The sequence below is a fragment of the Falco biarmicus genome, chromosome 4, assembly GCF_023638135.1.
Source record: "Falco biarmicus isolate bFalBia1 chromosome 4, bFalBia1.pri, whole genome shotgun sequence".
Classification (NCBI taxonomy): Eukaryota; Metazoa; Chordata; class Aves; order Falconiformes; family Falconidae; genus Falco; species Falco biarmicus.
Window position 1 is genome coordinate 112,385,438 of NC_079291.1, and position 17,938 is coordinate 112,403,375.

Genomic DNA, 17,938 nt, shown 5'->3' on the forward strand with positions numbered 1-17,938 from the left:
ACTAGAGCAGCTAAGTGAAGACTGAACGATGGACATGAGGGAGGTGACACCTCAATCTGTTAGAGAAGAGATATGACATTAAAGCCCTGATTTACTAAGCTACAGAGTTGATCAAGAATTTTGATCAAAAAAATATTTAAAGATAGCAGTTTGGGTTCCTTGTATTACAAAGTCACCTGAAGAGATCAAGTCTTTGTGTATAAGGCAGTATAGAGAGAGGAAGGTTTTCCTCATATAACGCATATTGAGTATGATCTTAATGAATTATTTTTTTGGTAGAAATAAACCCTGCTTCTTTCTAACATGAAAGTTTTTCAGGATCTTGAGAATTCTGTCAGCCTTAAACATTATTAAAATGCACCTTCCCTCCTTCCAAACAAACTGGAAGACTATTTATTCTGAGAAGACAGACATGCAATAATTGTATGTTTATTTAAAAACAAATAAGCTATTTCTTCAGATTAGCAAAGAAAAGGGAGAAGGCAAACAAAGTAATTCAGTGAGCCTACCAAAGAAAACTGAGATAAAAATAGCTTTTTTCCATCTTCAGTTTGGAAAATGGAAGCCTGGAGAAATAAACATAGAGTTTGACATCTGAAGAGGATTTCTCCTTAATTAAAATGCCTGTAGCCATTTTTGATGTTTCTTCCCTAAAATGACTTTGAAAGGTTTGCTTGTTTTTTTTCTCTTTAGTTCATGAGTTAGCATGAACACAGGCTCCCCAAGACCTAAAATTCCCTAAAGTAAAAAAACATCACAAAGTGACAGCTTCATAAGACAGAACAAAGCCCATAAAAATATAGAAGTAAATGTTTTTAGAGAGACCTTCAGCTTGAGAAAGGCATACTGAGAAGACACTAAAAATCCTGACACGAACAGGTACAAACCAAGGGCTACATTTCAACACAAGTAATGTGGCTTCAGATGAATTTTCCGAGTGTTCCTGTACACATGCCAGAGTGCTCTAATTTGCACTACTCTTAGTGTCAGAAGGCTTAAACAGAGGGGCAAGATGCAAACAATGCCAGCTATGCTACTCTCTCCTGCAGTATACCAGCGTCAAGTGAAAAGGACAGAACAAAACGTGACTTGCTGGGCCTGTAAAATGACTGTTGTACTTGTTTGGTTCTGTTTTTTTCAGTTGTTGGTGGGGTTTTGTTTGGCTTTTTTTTGGTTGTAATTTTGTTTTTTTATTATTTGAGCACTGAGGTGCAGTAGAAGAATGTGAAGAAGAGAACATGCTACCCCAGTGCGTAATCCATTTATACTTTATTAATGTTCCCTCATTCATGGCCTTTTGAGTGTTTAGAAGCGCTGGAAATCATTCTAAGGTCAGATGGTTTTGGAGAGTGGCTGCTGCCTGTTAAAACCAGCATTTTATCCAAAACGCTTCAGGGAGGAATCTAACCAGGGAGGTCCTAGTGCTCTGTCCTAGCCCATCTCTCTTTTCATAACAGTGTTTAGTGGCTCAGTGGCCAAGTTTAATTAGTAAGGCAGGGAAGCTGCATTTGAACCATTCTGCTCTGGGCGACTGATGTCACCCTGCTGTCAATGAGAATTACTGGGCAGAGCTTCTGACACAGCAGGGAAGGGGGTGGGTAAATTCACAGGGCATAACTGTTAACAAAACCCAAGGCAGATGGCATCCCAGCTTAAAAAGAATGATGAGGGTTCAAGGGCTGCAAAAAATGCCTGTAACTGCATTTATGCTACCAACCTGGCTGAAAAGCTGGGATTCCCATCACACCATCCTGTAAGAACAATTACTGAACATCTTCTGTGTCTTTCCTGGCTTCTTTGGGCATCTGGAGGGGATTCTGTCTTTGATCCCATTCTCTTTGCTCTGTATGCTACGCTCTTGCATAATATTGCCCACAAATACAAATTAAAGTATTTTTCCTAGACAGGTAATAAATATTTCTCTGCCTTCCATTTCCAGATCTTTCTCCTGTCCAGTATAAAGATCTCACCACCTCTGTCATATGTTCAGTTCAACCTAACACAGATAAGATGGAGCTCTTAATCTCTTGCCCCCTAATCTTAACTCTCCATTGTCATCATTCATTATTGTCATCAAGTAATCATTCTGCCATTTATTCAGAACTGTATGCTGGCCTTTGGTTTCAGTCTGGACCGCTCCATAAGGCTGTCACATTGTTAAAGCAGTGGACTCTGATTAAAAATTCTAAAATAAAATTCAGATTTTTTTCAAAAAGATAATTTGGTTCAGGCACAGTTACTGAAACAAAAATACTGATATAAAAGTCTAATGGAGCGCATTATATAGGTCAGACTAAAGAGTTGTGCTGGTCTTTCCTGGCCTTAAAAATCTTTTAAGATACCATTTTTCCCAGCCGTATGTGTGACTGTTGCTTGCTTAGGCAGCCTCCTTGTTTCAGATTTTGACTCATGAATTTTGTCCTCTTCTGCTTTTTCAGAATGCTGCCTTTCAGATAAATTTTTGAGCCCATCGCTTTGTCCATGGCACCCCCTTTCGCAAGCTCCTCCTTTTCTGTTACACCAAACAAACTGTGTCTTCTTTCATGTGTTTTTCTGCAAGGGCTCTGCCTATTTTTTTCAAAGCAATGAGTTAAAAAAGCATACATTCCTAATGATAAATGTAAATATTAAGCTACCTTAGAGAGGGATTACAAGAAATGTTAATATTTTGAACAATAAATGCATATTAAAAGAAGTATTTATCTCATTATTTAAAAATATAGTCCAAATCTTGCACTCTTCTTTCAGATAACTTCTCATTTGCTGCTTTGGAAGTTTTGCTTGATAAAGGCTGCAGGATTTGTTTCAATAACAGAATGCTAAACTTAGAAGGCTTTCTGAAATAAAGAGGTTTGTGCAACTCCACCCTTCTGTGAATGATGTGAAATGACTATAGGTTGGAAGAAAGCCCAGTTAATTAAATTGTTTACTTAAACTAAAATGTGAGAGAATGTACTCTGCCAGGAAACATATAGAAGCCCATTCGTTACTTGCTGTAGCATGACCAGCATAATAGTATTTTAGAAAGCATGCATGCTGACGAGGAAAAAAAAGAGTACCTTTCTCAGCCACAGACAGGTTGGGATCACTGCAGGGTTTGCATGGTCCAATCATTTGCTGGATCAAGGCGCGCTGGAAGTTTGGTGGCTAAGGGAGAAGAAATTTAGCAAAGAAATGTAAAAAAAAAATAGTAAAAAAATTACAGGTTAGCTGGTACAGAACCCTGGGGCTTTCTGTTCGCTTTTTTAAAGCAAAGAAAGTTTCTAAACTGAAAAGTTCACGGGAACCTTAGGCTGTGTCTACATTAGCAAGTACAGCAGTGCAATACTAGTGGATCTCTGGAGTGGAACAGTGCTGAGGACCCGCAATTCATGCTGCTTGTGTTCTCTGGAGGACTTACTTCAAACTAGGTCTAGGGTGGCCTTGTGCCCATAATCAGCTTACGTGCATCACGTGCCTTTCTGGAGCTTGCCTTCTGCCGTGGTTTCATTTGAAAGAATTGAGTTTGCATGCTCGGAGACAGTTCTCTGTTGTGAATGGAAGTGCGGTAAGCAGGCATGATTAGGAGATTCCCTTCAAAAGTGCATGCCAGGGCCAGATTAAAATGCTTACACAGAGGCACACTCTGAATTTTTCAGTTTGTCCAGAGAAAGTAGGACCTACAGGCTCAGCATGTTTGGAGACCCTGTATCAGTATATTGTTTCAGCCTGTTGGGCTTTTTGATACCGCTGGGAATCATCATAAAGCTATTTAGAATCAGCTTTGAGGCTAGACTGCAGGACGGCCATGGTTCCAGAAAAATGAATTAATACAATAATATGACTGTTTGCACTGGACCAGCGTTCATAGGATACAGCTGGGAAGTAAGAAGAGTCCATTTTCACAGAGCCTATCTGCAGTTTTAACAGTTACCACAAATTGCATCACTTGACTACCAAAGTGGGTGGCTCAAGGTGGTGGTAAATATGAAAAGTTCTGCAATGTTAAGTAAAGTAAGTTGTTGTGCTTTCAAATAATAAAAAGGGAAGCTTGAAGGTGGTCAGAAATGGTAAAAATCAAGTTTCAGGTGGTCGAACCGACATAAAAGAAATCAGAACTGCTACCTGTCCATTTTCCATGATAGCTGTGGGATACATGGCGCTGCTAGGTCGGTCCCGATGGGCTGGCAGCAACATCATCATCTCCCGAGAGTGGCGATACTTATCTGGTAGAGAGGGAGAGCCTGTAAACAAGTGAGAATAATCACGTACACGTGACAAACAACAGCCATGTCTTCGCATGCCCAGTGAGATAGTCCACCTTTGCAATTTGGTCAGACGGATGATCTTACAGGACTCAAGAAAACATGGTGCCGAGCCCACTAAGCAGCTAACTGTTGGTGGGGTGCATAGCACGAGGATGAAGTAAGAACTGGCTTGTTATATACAATTAAGGACATACCATGTAAGGTATATAAGATGTGTGGGTCCCTAGTTGTATGTTGCAAAGTACCTCCTCTTAAAAAAAAAATGGGCATCTGTGTGGGATCAGTTGCGGCTGTGCTGTAGAGTGCCTGATGCTTCCTTACCCCATAAACTATATAGAAATGCCATAAAATGGAGCATTTTAAGACTGAACGTGGAAGGAAGGGTAGAAGCTTGAGATACACCATTCAGTTAAAGCAGGAAGTTACGGGAAGCCACTTCATTCCTCAGTTCTGGTGGAGATAGTCTGAGGTGTTGCCATTTAGCTGCTGATAGCTTCCTTTTTGTTAAAGCAAAACAAAACCCAATAATAAACAGAATTTTCTATTACCATGGGTGGCACTTTGCTTATAGTGCCACTGGGCAACATACGATTACTACTGAGCATGTTGGTAGACTGAGCCATTTTATGACAACAGGATGTTTACCAATGCTTACTTACATAGTAGGAGTGTGCTTAACTATGTGTTATCTGTGTAGCTGTCATTTAAGTTCTTAGGGTCGTGTAAACAGCTTCCTGGCTTGTGGAGTTACTTGGACTCATGTCCTTCAAGGTGAGTGCCATGTTACAGTATGCCTTCTGAGATGCACCAGCTGACAATGGATTTGCCAGAAGAATGATTCTCGTTAGTGGCTTCCTAAAGTCTGAGACTACTGATACACACATCCCTTGGGATGCACGGTATTAGGCAGGAATTGATGTTCTGAAGCTGCTGGAGTGAGCTTTAATTTGCACTGATTATTTCATTGCGTCACAAACACGCACTTAACAGATGGCAGCAGACAGCGCATTACAGAGCCATGCCGGCTTTTGGGGAATACATGCCCCCTTTTGCAAACTTTCCACAACCACACACATTACCTGGACAGCACTCCAACATATGAGCAAAGGCATTGGTGCTGGTTAATGCAGCTTTTACCCCAGCAAAAGCAAACATGCAGTTTTTGGGACTGATATTCAGCACACAGTGGAAGGAACAATGTGTCCAGCAGAATGCAAGATAAGGTCCTACGACTGCAACAATTCCATCAGGGGTGGCAGATCCCAGATTAATCTACACCCCCACCCCAACATGAACAGCTGCAGAGTATCTGCATTCTAGTTCCGAACTCATTTTCTCCCCAGACATAGAATGGAAACATTATTAGACAACATTATTTGCTCTTATGTACAACATCAGCTTGGAAAACACAGTGTTAACGCTTTATGCTGAGTCTCTTCCTCGCACTTCACAGATAGTCCTGTTTCTGCATGACAGATGTAAGGATGCTGAACTTTTAGGTGTGCCCAGAACTACATCACAGCACAACCTACACTGTAAACTTTCCCCTTTTATTTATCTTGTCATCCTTGTTCTTTTATATCCAAGATGCAAACCACCTCTATCTGCCATCATTTTATATGGGATTATAGCTTCCACAGACCTTGCACTGCATGACCTGAAAAATCCCACACGTGCTAAATATGGTGGCAGAGTCTAGTTTACAAAACAGCTCTGCTGTTTGGTACCCTAAATTTGTGAGTAACTATAGCTATAAAGATTGTAACAGATTATGCCAAGTATCCAGTCTGCAAACAAAATTAAGTACTGATACTTCTGAATTGTGGGGCGCAAGAGGAGTGGCTATAACTGAAGCTTTGATTAATAATCAGGCCTGCTTCTTTGGACAGATAGCACACAATCATCATGGTTTCTTTCAGGGACTGGCAAAACTTAAAAAACAAAAGTGAAAAAAAAGCAGCTTTTAAAAGCTTCCAGAGCAGCCAGTGGCCATATAAAATGCTGCAGCATGTGTCAGGGCTTATTCTTTTAGCTTGTAGCTTGGTACACTTGATGTGTGCAGCACTGAACATACTATTAATGAGAAAGGAAAACCTATGCTGAAGCCAGAGGTAGTTTTTTAATTATGAAAATATTAATCCACTTCTAACAAGTATTAGTTTTAGGTTTATGTAATTAGAGTCCAAACTCTGTGAATGTTTTCTCCTGATTCATTATTTTTATTACTGTTATGAAAACAGTTCGCTCCTGCACCAAATCCTAACTTTTGTGCTTTAAGAAGGGAATTTTTAATGTAAGTATATGGGTCCTTGCAAAGTGCTGAGTAAGACACCAGGACTCATTTTCTACACCTTAAAAAGGGGGCTGTGTTAAGGAAGCAGCAGGGTGCCTGAAGAGGTGAGTCACTACGTGCCAAGTGGGAGTTGCTTTTAGAGTGCATTGGAGGAGCCCCAGCCATATTTTAAATAAAATTACTGACAAAAGCCTAACCCACTCCTGGCATTTTCCAGGCCTTTGTGCATTACAATTTCTGCTTAATGAACGCTGGCTTACATAATCATTTCACTCCAGTAAGGTTAGAGCAGTGCCCCTTGAGTCACCTCAGATGGAGCCAAGACACACTCTGAAGCTCTCACTGATCCTCCATACAACAACACTGTTACTTTCTTGACAGGGAAGAAGCTACACAAGGGTCAAAAGCCAGGTGAAAACTGAAAGATACATAGTTGTTAATCTGAAAAACAGAGTAACTAGTAATGTCTTTGTCCTTAGCACAGAATTAGAAAATTCTTCCTGTATTCTGATTACAATTCTATTTAAGATTTTTGTTCTAACTTGTGCATATTAGAACTAGTGTGAGGTTTGCTGCTTTAATCTGTTGTTCAGTGATATAATGAAATCATTAATCTACTGTCTTGTTGACTATCCTTTAAAATTTTTTTGGATTAATGGCTTTATTATTTTCTTTGGACAAGCCAAATAATTTCTCTGTGTTGCTGTTTTAAACACCAATGAAAGGGTCATTTTTGGTATGATTTAAATTCCTGCTGGATTCTTAATACAAATGGCCATGGCTTCCTTTGGTCACAAATGGAACTAATTATAAGGATACCCCTTTCTTCAGAACAGTGCTAGTAGCTAAGCTCCAGAAAGAGCTCTGCAGTTAAACAGAGCAGGTGGTACAAGTATCTGGATAATGGGATAGTGGTTTTTCACCTCTACGTTGTTTGAATCAACGAGAGGAGCATTTAAAGATCTGACAAAATCCTAGAAATTCTAGATAAACGTGCTCAGGTTTAAAGCCACAGGTGACAAAGATGCTAAGTTGGTCAATTTAGGTGGCCTTTACAAAATGAATTGTTGGCCTTCGTATACTTCCCATCTTAGAAGTGGTTAACTGCAGCATCGTGACTATCGTAGCTTTGTTGGCAGTCTCAGCAGAAAGGCCAAGGTTTGGATGGGTCATGGCGACTGAACTATCCTCTCACCTCTAGAGGTGGTCCCTCCAGGACAGAGATGAGGCACATTGGTGGGGGCAGCGTGGGGAAGCTTGCACGGCTGCCGCCCATGCTGTATCTGTTCTGTGGATAAATAGAGGGCTTCAGCCTCCAGTGTTGTCAATCCAGCACCTTTCACCAGCACTAAATTAAAAAGAATATAAATAAATACCAAAAAAAAAAAGGTAAAAAAAAGGATAGAGGTGCATTGGCAGAGCTGCACATGTAATGTTTGTGAAGTACCTTGCTCCAGCCAGTGATACTGGTCTCTCATTTTCACAAGCATCAAATTCACCCAATTAAAAAACAAAACGAAAGGAAAAATCACCAAGGAGAAAACCAAAGCTGCATTACCACAGTGGAACTTAAGTGTAAGGGCTTTTTCTTGTTACAAACAACTCCATTCCAGACAGCGGTGTCATAATAACCAGAATAGTGACTTGCACGCTGTGAAACACAGAGAGCATCTGGGACTTTACTAGAAGTGAAATCCTGTAATCAATGGGTAATGTCTGAATGCTGTGCTCACCTAACTCAAAAGTGAACAAAACTAGCAGAGAAGAAATTGTGTCACAGGCTGTCAAAACATGTTAGTAAGAATGAAGAATAAACCAGATACATATATTGAAGTACTTTTCAGAATTTTCTCTTACTGTTTCCTCATCTGCGGTCATTTACACTGTCTAGTTCTCATCTCTGGGAGGTGCTGTTGGCTCATCCATCAGCACCATACCCTTTGTAGCATTCATCACTGGTTTCTAAGCAACAGCGAAGAATACAGTAAAGAAGGAAGTTGGTGATGCTGTGAAGTCATCAAGCTCAGAAAGACCATCACAGCCTGTCACTGTGAGCACTGGACTTTTAAAGTGGAAAAGAGCCTGAAACACTGATCACCAAAACCCCTCAGATCCCCCAAAAGATTCAGACCTTGCGTGCCAGCTGAGGCACATCTATTTAGGGATGTCTTCCTGACATGACAACCCTGTACTCAGTTCCACCCTCTCTTTCCTGTTATGCCAGTTTCATCTGGTTACTTTACTATTGTCATTACTTTCCTTCCAGCCTTTGGTAATTAGTGAAGCTATTTGCCTTTATTTGGAGATGGCCATGTCTCACCTTCCTACTCCATTTCATCCTTCAATTAAATCACTTTGATGCATCTGTGTCATAACAACAGCCAGTCAATTAAGATTTTACTGCAAGATTGAGCAAAAAAGCCCCAAGCTGGCCCAAGAGAAGAGGCCCTTCTGTGTATGCTCTGTCCATAAGGAGATGTACAGTTCCCCTGTATGGGAAAAAGGAGTAAGATTTAAATATCAGCCTGTATCTCTGACTGTATCCCAGATACCTTCTTCAGACGCCTGTGAAAAGAGGTGTAGAAATTTGTAAACCTGCAACTGAGAATTCAAAATGAGAGGGAAAAAAACCGAACTTGAATATCAGTTACCAAAGTCAGCGGATTGCACAGAGTAGTTTTGCTTCAGCTCTGAGGCTTGGGAGGAAAACGATTAGCAGTACCAAGACCAGCTACTGTAACAGCAAAGGCAATATGAGTACCCCATAGGGTCTGTTTTGACATTTTTCCTTTCTTCAAGAACATCCCAGCAGGGAAACCCTTCTTTAACACCAGTCCTTAAAGTTCTTATCTTTCAGCATTCATTGTATATATATGCTGTTGTATACATACATTTCTGCTAAACTGCCTCAGGTTCTTTTTTGTGCCATAATTTCAGTAAACAAGTAAAATGATTTTTTTTGCCTTTGTCTTCATGATTTCTAAATACTGTACCAAAGACTATTCTTGTTTTCCTCTAGATTGCCTGCCACGGTTTTGTGAAAGAACAATGGAAATCATTATGAAATTCAACTGCCTGAAACGAGCATGTGTCAAGAGAGCCATTCCAAACACTACTGAAAAAAACCCCTATTAAATCCATCTCTGGAGAATGAAAACCATTTTTTTAAGAAATAATTTTTGGAGGGGCATTTACAGCTCCAAAGGAGAAACAGTGGTGTATTTCAGTGTCGGTGGTTTTTCACCAGTAAGTCAGCAAGGTTGCCAGGTTTAGGGGGATGCCTGCAGGTCCAGGTAACCCTTCATTTGGGTCCGTCCATTCTTACCTCGAGCACTGGAAGGGGCAGAGTTAATCATCTGGGACGGTGCCGAGTGAGTAGAGCTCAGGCTTGAGGTGGAAGGGCTAGCCTGGGACGAGGATAAAACAGAGACATTGGTGACTAAGCCTTGGTACCTGAGGTTAGAGTAAACAAGCTGTGAGAGGCAGAGAAATCGAAGAGAGCGCTGAGCGGATCGGTGCATTAGATACTGACCTGTCTCAGATCTCCTGGTGTAGCCTCTGTCTAGTAAAAAGCTTCAGTGCAGGCCACTACTGATCTGCAGTCAGGACTGCAGGACCCATCTCACCCCCTGCCCAAACCATGAGCAATACTAACCGCAGATGTTGAACTGGTCAGATAAAAAGCATGCCGACTAAAATCTCACTTTCTGAAAGCAGCAGTGTGATCTTGGCCACAGTGTCAACTGTCACTGTACCAAAGCAGAAGATTCCTTCCCAAAGTAAACCTAGCTGAGTAACTCCATCATCTTTCTTGAACAGTGTTAGATTCTACCTGTTCATTTCTTTGAGGAAGTATCACAGGACAGATCCAAGCCTGTGCACAGGTGCAGCATACTCCTGAGCATAACCCTCCAGAGCACATGCAGTGCTGTTTCTAACAAGCACTCCTGGCTGTGCTGGAGGTACCTGCATGTGGTACATATCCTCAGGCGTCTCTCCCACGGAACTGTCTGTTAGGATAACCAGGTTCCCTGTTTCACTCGAGGTGTGGGATGACAGAGAGGATGACGAGTGTCGGACTGAACCAAGCAAGTTCAGCGGGCTAGAATGAAAACAGAGACAGAACAAGGGCATTATTATTTTTTGAACCTGTGTTTCCATTTGTGAAGTCTGATTTTTTCCAAGCTAGTAAGTACCTACAGTTACCTACTGCTTTAGGTCACCTCTAGATGTCAAACACTTTTGTAAAATCAGGCCCAGTAAGCTTAAACAAATCCATATGTGCGAGCTTCATGTATGAAAGAAGTGACAATAAGGTTACATGTAAGACAGCATAGAATGTAGGATGCAGAATTTCAGAATCCAAAACTAGGTTAACATCACGTCATGATGCTGGGTGCATATTTATTTTGTTTATAAAAAGACTATTCTGAAACCACCCTCATTTCTAATGCTGAAGTACAATGAGTGGGAGTACCTTAAAAAAACATTCCAAAGGAAGCCAAGCACAAGACCCACAGGTCCAACAGTTTTCCTTATTTCATCTGTGGGGCCTCACCATTACAGTTGAAGGCAACTTAGCAGCTGACAGTAAATTAATACATGCCAGTTGGCGTGCAGGCTGCACCCTGATCTCACTCATTTCATTTTTTGTCGTTCTGAATTCACATACACAAATACTTACTTTGTACACTGCAGAACGTCCCTAGTTTGCCCTAAGAACTAAAAAAAGGCTTTAAAAAGTGAGGAATTCTGAGGCAAAACATTTTATCACCTAGGCACCAATTGTCAACTGCTAAGCTGCTAAAGTGGTGTAAGAGCTACTCTAAATAGTAGAAAGAATGGCACCATCCTGGATTCGTGTACTCAGGAGTAAGTTGCCACAGCTTTTCATGCCAGCCTTTACGAACAGCTAAGCTATATAGACCCACCAAGAGAAAAAACCATGGAAGAACAATTGATATTTCCTAACTTCAGTGACATTCCTGTCACTTTTTCGAACTGGCACAGATATATACATTTTCAAAATAGGCAAAATAGGCACTGTTTTGCTCTGATAACCCAAATTTTTACCCTCAGTCATCTCAGGTTTTGTAGATGGGTATTCAGTTTGAATAAGCACCCACACTTTCAGATGTTTCTGTGAAGGCTGAGCTACTTCTTGGTATTCTGATCAAAACAACTTGGCAGCCTTTCTTATATTGGGGTTCTGATAAAAACAATGATGTGAACCTTTTTTGATCCTTAGAAATGGGTACATACTGAGTTGGCTTCTAAAAAAAGCAGTATAATTTTCCTTTTATGGTAGAAGGACCCATTTTTTTGCTGTCTGCATAACAGAAGTAGGAGAAGTTGGAACCTCCAAAGTCAGATTGAATCGGGGGATCCGCGTGGCAGATGTGTGTTTCTGCTTCTACAATAAGTAAAGTGATGGAGTAACAGCTGGAGGTGTTCAGCATTTGCTGCAAATTGGATTTCTCAACTTTTTGATTGCAGTCCTCAAACTTCAATAATTCACACTGAATGAAGATGAGAGGCACTTCTGCCAAAACTCATCCTGCTCGCTTAGATCCTCAAATCATAGTGCAACAGTGTGCAGAGATCCTAGGTATTTCAGTAGGAGAAAAAAACCAAGGGGGTACCTGTGTCGATGCACCAGCTTTATGCTCTCTGGGCTCATAGGTCCATGTGACACCAAGACATTGCTGCGTGGTGTACTAGTGCCAGAACAGGCTGGACTCAGCTTATCCAAACCAGGTAATTCCTGCAAAGGAAACTTACTTTAGCGAAATTGGCCATGGAAAACTACAGCTTTTCATCTTGTGGGAGTCCTGATCTGTTTCTATGTTCTCTACAGTTTTCCTCAGTTATCCTGCATTTCCACAGGATAAACAGCTTCAGTGCTTTACACTCTGTTGATTTCCAATTTCAGGAATTCGGGAGGAAGATAGAGGCATAGTGTGGCCCAAATTAAGCCACCTACATTTTTCAAAAAGAAAAAAGTGGACTCAGAAGTACAGATCTTGTCCAAACTCTCAAGAAAGGTAGCAAACTTAAACTGGCTACTTCAACCTGTACAGATCTCATCTGCTTTGCAAGAGAAAGGCAGGATTTTAAAATTCTGGTGCTGTTATTTTTGGCCATCCTTGCATAGTGTTCATTCCTAGGAATGGAGGGGAAAAGCCTTCAAGTTAGAAGCTACCTTAGAAAATACGTACTCCAGTTGGAAAGTAAAGTGCTAACACACATATTTCAAATAATTCTTTTACATTATAGAAAGATATCCTTTGGTTTGTTTGTGATAATGTTCAAGAGAGTGTCTACTTTCTGCAAATTTCTGAGACCCAGCTGGCAAAGTTATCTCAAGTATAGTTGCCTGGGAATACCACAGCAGAGCACGTAGAATGAAAGGTGTCATTACTAGAGGATGGTATTTGTACTGCTGGTATATACCAAGTGGTGTGAACCACGCTCTGGAGGCAGTTCTGGTGACTAGATAGGAACCAGAGACCCATAATAGTGCATGTTCTGATCACCAGTTGGATGCCTGATGCAACCAACAGGAATTTCTGTTGCTGTCTGTATAAAACCACTTCTGGAGGGCCTAATCCATGTCATGCTACTCCAAATTATGGCAGTTCTTTCGAAGAGCTATCTAGCAGTTTCTGTTAATCTTTCTTCCCCTCTTTTACATAATTTTCTGCTATGTAAGACAGTAACAGAAAATTAAGCTTTGCGATTGTTTTGTGGTACAACAAAGAACATACAGATATTAACAGTTCTAGTTTAAATTAAAAGCCAAGTTAACATACTTAGTAGGACTTCCTTCTTGCACAGAAATCAATACTTCTTCTGATAATTTGGCAATCCAGTAGGTTCAACCAATGCTGTATCAGCCCAGTTCTTTTGTGAACCTTACTGCAACTCATAAAAGTTTAGTGATAACTGTGAATAATTCAAAACGGGAAAAATGACTTGTCAGCTTACATGGTACAGACTGGATCGCATCATCTGGAACTGGTCAATGAGCTTCTTATGCAGGGGACGCATTTCTGGGTGTACAAATTTCTCATGGACTGCCAGACCCACTCCTAAGACATGTACCTGTTAAAAAGAAAACATAGCATCACAAAACCAAATAAATCGTGCCTAAGAGAAGCCTGTCCCACAGTTCTGTCCATGTGCGAGGAAGTACTGTAAAATATGCCACTGTTCATTTGTGAGAGAGCTGATAACTAAGCAAGCCTAGGAGACCTGGCAAGTGCAAATTACTTCAACAAGTACTTTAAGGGTGAGACAACTACATTTATGTCATGTTGGATTACTTTTAAGAGATAACAGTAAAAAATTCCCAGATTGATTCTCTCTCCAGAGTGAACAGCATTATGTCCTCACACAGATAATGCATCGTGACAAGGAAAATTCCTTCCACCCGGTGTCAGAGAAGGGGTCAAAGTTGCCCACAGAGATTTCTAAAAGGAGTTTCTGATAATTGAGCTGAACAGTGGCAGTGTGGCATGCAACTCTTTCTGTTGCTCATTATTTATTTTTAAAGGTCACTTTTTCAAATGTCAAACACATAGTATTAGTGATTGAATGACATTATATAAGCTCCCAGATGAAAGAAAATAGTAATGACAGCAGGCTTAAGATGTATATGATTCCCTACATGATCTAAAGTCTGTACAAACAATACCTAATTAATCTTCAAACATTCTCTTGAGGACTGAAGGGAGATAAGCATTATCTTTATTTTACAGATGGGAAACTGGAAATGGAGTTAAGTGATTTGTTGAAGAAACAGGCCTAGTCGCTCTGTTCAGACTTGGACACATTGTTTAATGGGTATATCTTTGCCAAACTTTTAGTTAAGAGGGATGTGATTTTCTGATTTCACTCCCATCAGAGCATCTAGCTAGCTTTATCTACAAGATGTTTGATGGAGACACTAAGGGAAAACAAAACTGCAGATAATACAAATAGGCATCAAGTTTTCCTATGTGCCTCTGCCAGACAGATCAAGCCTGATCTGTCCTGTCTCTGATTATCTTTGAAATTTACTGGGAAGACATAATTCAAAATGCCAAAAATGAATGGCAGGCTTGAAACATGGCAAGATGTCTACTGCATAATAAATGGAGAAAACGAAATTCATGTACTTTTAGCAGAGCTTCACCTCACATCCCATAAGGTGAATAGCTTGTTCATAAACTCCTTGGCCATCTTCCCCCTCTTTTTTGTTTAAATGTACTAAAACTCATTGCTTCTGAATGAATCAATGGGATCTGATATGTTTACACTGACTGCTGATGAATTGAGACACTGTAGCAATGTTCTTTTGCATCTGAAAAATGGTACCTGTTCCTGCATGAGTTCCTTGAGCTGTGTGATCTTCTCTGCATCTCCAGGGTGCTTTGTGATATAATCTTTATCAAAAAAGGCCTGTGGGGAAAAAAAAAAAAAAAAAAGTCTTCTGCTTACTGGAAGATACTTTGTCATCCAAAAAGCTTAGAAAAACTAAACATATAAGCAGCTGTTCAGCTTTATAGCTTTTAACACTCTGGGATCCAGCTAAAGCTAGAAGACAATTTTTGCAACCTAGATGATTCTGTTGAATCATGAATCTGACCAAGTTTCCCCATGTGATAAGCAATACCACTAAGCCTTGTATCATCCAGTTATTTAAATGTTAGAGTTTCCTTCACATAACTGCCTAAAGTTAAATTGAGTAAAGTGGTAACTGATGTAAAGCATGAAAAGCGTTCTCTTTGTGGCTCTGTAGGGAAGACGTGTCCCACGCTCCTGGACTGCTGCTGCCATTTTTCACCCTAGACTTACCTTTTGCAATGCAGAGTTTTAAGTAACAGTTTGCCAAAGATTATGCCAGATAAACATACCGCATATAAGATAATTTTAAGGTTACAGTGAATCTGAGATTACGCTAACAAAAATAATGGTTGAGTCGCACAGATTAGTGGCTTTTCCTGATTACAGGCCCAATCAGTCTCAACTACCATGAGTCCCACTGCCTCTATTGCAAAATGGATTTATAATGTAAGCAGCACAAAAAAAAAAATCTGCTTCACTCTTTTTACCTGCCAAGTTTCGTTCTTGAAAAACCCCACTGCCAGGCATACCTACTTCAACACAATATCCAGCTCCACCTTTGGATCCTCCTGTTGACATGCTGCTATGCAAGCACTGATGCAGAATAACCAAGCAGGATTTTTAACCTCATATTTAGATAATGTACATGAAAATGCCTTATCTTATTAAGTCATACTTTCTCTGAAACAGAAATGGAAACAAAATTGAAAAAAGGTGACACTAAATTCAGAAGCAGAGCCTGGCTTACCTCCTGGTATCGTGCAATTCCCCCATTAACAGCTGCATCAATCACTCCATTCAGACACATGCTGAGAAGATTAATGTTCCCATGCATTTGTTTATGCTGGTACTGGCTTATCAGTGTCCTCAGTTCCTGGTTTTTGTTCTCAACCACTTGAATGGCATTTTCCAAAGGACTTACTTCAACCTCAAAGGCAATAAAATATATTTTAATTCCGTGGACACTTAACTGAGATTTATTACCTTCCCTGTAATGAAATTATACTCTAGAATTGTTCAGTGATCTCAGTTTTTACTGCTTGTAACAAATTAGCTACATTAACAAACTTTCCTGTTGGCAATGCTGTGTTTGAGGTCACCGAGTTGTGATAACTTCCTTCTGTTTACTGAAGACACAGCAACAATGTCACTGTGCCATCTTTTGACTCTGTTACATTCCCATGCTTACATTCAGCAATTATTTAGACTAAGTGGTGGAAGAAGGACATACTTCGTCATTGCTAAACTCCGTCACTTTAAACTGCAAGATTTCAGCCAAAGGAGCTTTAAGTTGCCTATCCCATGTCCTCAGTAACTCATCATTTCAAACTCCAGTTACAGGAACTATGAATGTTACCAGTTCTCTTCTCTCCACTTCAAACCAACGAGAGATCCCAGGCAGACTGTGAGTCAAGGTCAGAGTGGTACGTTCAATCCACAAGCTCTGCAAAGAGTAATTTGGGATGTGAGGTACACAGTGAATCACAATCACATCATCTGTACTCTTAGTACAGGTGCAAAGGGGGAAAAGTTCAGAAAATAATATATTAACCTCCCGAGCATTAACTTACTTTGCAGAATGTCATGCTGTAAGTCACTTGAACAACACAACCAGAATTCAGTATGCTCTAAAGCAACACATTCAACATTTCTATTAATTTTTAGAGGCTGACCACCAATTCTCTCATGGGAACCAAGAAGATACTGTGGACATATGGCAGTAAAAAAAAATCCAGCCAAATAAAAAAAAACCCATCCTTGCTTCAAAGTGCGTTTCTCCTGGCACTAAAATAAGTCACTTTTAAACTGGACGATGCTTTAATCAGGTCAGGTGTTTAACCACTGGACTCCACAGCTACTTGTTATTTGAGTTACTGTAGTAATCTTTGGTCATCAGCTCAGGATTACTTGAAAGGTTACATCAGCATAAAATAACAAGACAGTATTCACCTTGAAGAAATTAACTTAACATTGCTTATTCACTACTTCTACCTTAAATTCATTCTCCTTGTCCTTTGGGCCTTTGTGGAAGGGCCTGTCATAGCGGAATTTCCGGATGTTGTTGACTCTGTAAAAGCTCTTTATGCGATCAGGGACACGGTCCATTTGCAGCACATCTATATTGTCTGGGATTGGAGTCACTGCATAGATCTGTAAATCTGTCAATTATATGGTCAAAGAAAGTCACAGGACATCAAACAGAAAAGCTCTCTCTGCTTTGGGAAGAAACAGAATGGTGAATTCAGAAAGTCATCGTCCTCTTTGTTTTCCAACACTCTTGCAAGTGAAACAACAGAACACTAGGATAGAACTAGTAGGGGAGTCTACAGAGTTACAGTACTACACAGCCAGGTTAACCGAAAAGGAAGGTACCTGAGGATGTACAGAGTATGTAGTGAGACATCCAAAATACCTACAGCAAGCAAAATCCAGTTCCTATTAGTTTTAATTAGAACTAGGTGCCTCATTTGTGCAGGAACTTTATTCATCTTGATGTACTTAGGTATCTACATATCCAGTATTTCCCTTTGATATATTTCACCTTAGATACTTCAGCTTTGTCTACAAACCAAAAATGTCCTAATTTAATCAATTTACAGTCCAGTTTAATTGAACTAGTTGAAACTTAGTGTTACAAACAAGACCTCTGCAAGCATCAACAAGCCAACCAAAATACACATACAAACAACCCTTCTGCCTACGAAAGTATCAGTGTTCTATAGTAACAAAGAGTGAAAAGGACATGTTAAAAGACAAGTGAGAAACAGCAACCCATTTCAGGAGACTTCAC

General features: G+C 40.2%; 1 protein-coding gene across 12 annotated transcripts in view; it reads right to left on the reverse strand.

The window, feature by feature from the left end:
* The window catches only part of DOCK3 (dedicator of cytokinesis 3), a 225,308-nt gene that overhangs the window by 6,295 nt on the left and 201,075 nt on the right, over positions 1-17,938 (reverse strand). For 7 of the 12 annotated variants that reach the window (XM_056337656.1, XM_056337652.1, XM_056337650.1 and 4 more), the window contains 11 exons: positions 17,140-17,306; positions 16,505-16,591; positions 15,896-16,075; positions 14,899-14,982; positions 13,528-13,644; positions 12,183-12,304; positions 10,507-10,642; positions 9,866-9,947; positions 7,736-7,888; positions 4,105-4,223; positions 3,060-3,147 (listed from right to left, as the gene is read on the reverse strand). In XM_056337656.1, coding sequence (XP_056193631.1) covers positions 3,060-3,147; positions 4,105-4,223; positions 7,736-7,888; positions 9,866-9,947; positions 10,507-10,642; positions 12,183-12,304; positions 13,528-13,644; positions 14,899-14,982; positions 15,896-16,075; positions 16,505-16,591; positions 17,140-17,306 — 1,335 coding nt within the window. The remainder of the gene's footprint in view (positions 1-3,059; positions 3,148-4,104; positions 4,224-7,735; positions 7,889-9,865; positions 9,948-10,506; positions 10,643-12,182; positions 12,305-13,527; positions 13,645-14,898; positions 14,983-15,895; positions 16,076-16,504; positions 16,592-17,139; positions 17,307-17,938) is intronic. The other 5 variants (XM_056337658.1, XM_056337657.1, XM_056337654.1 and 2 more) reach the window with 3 other exon arrangements.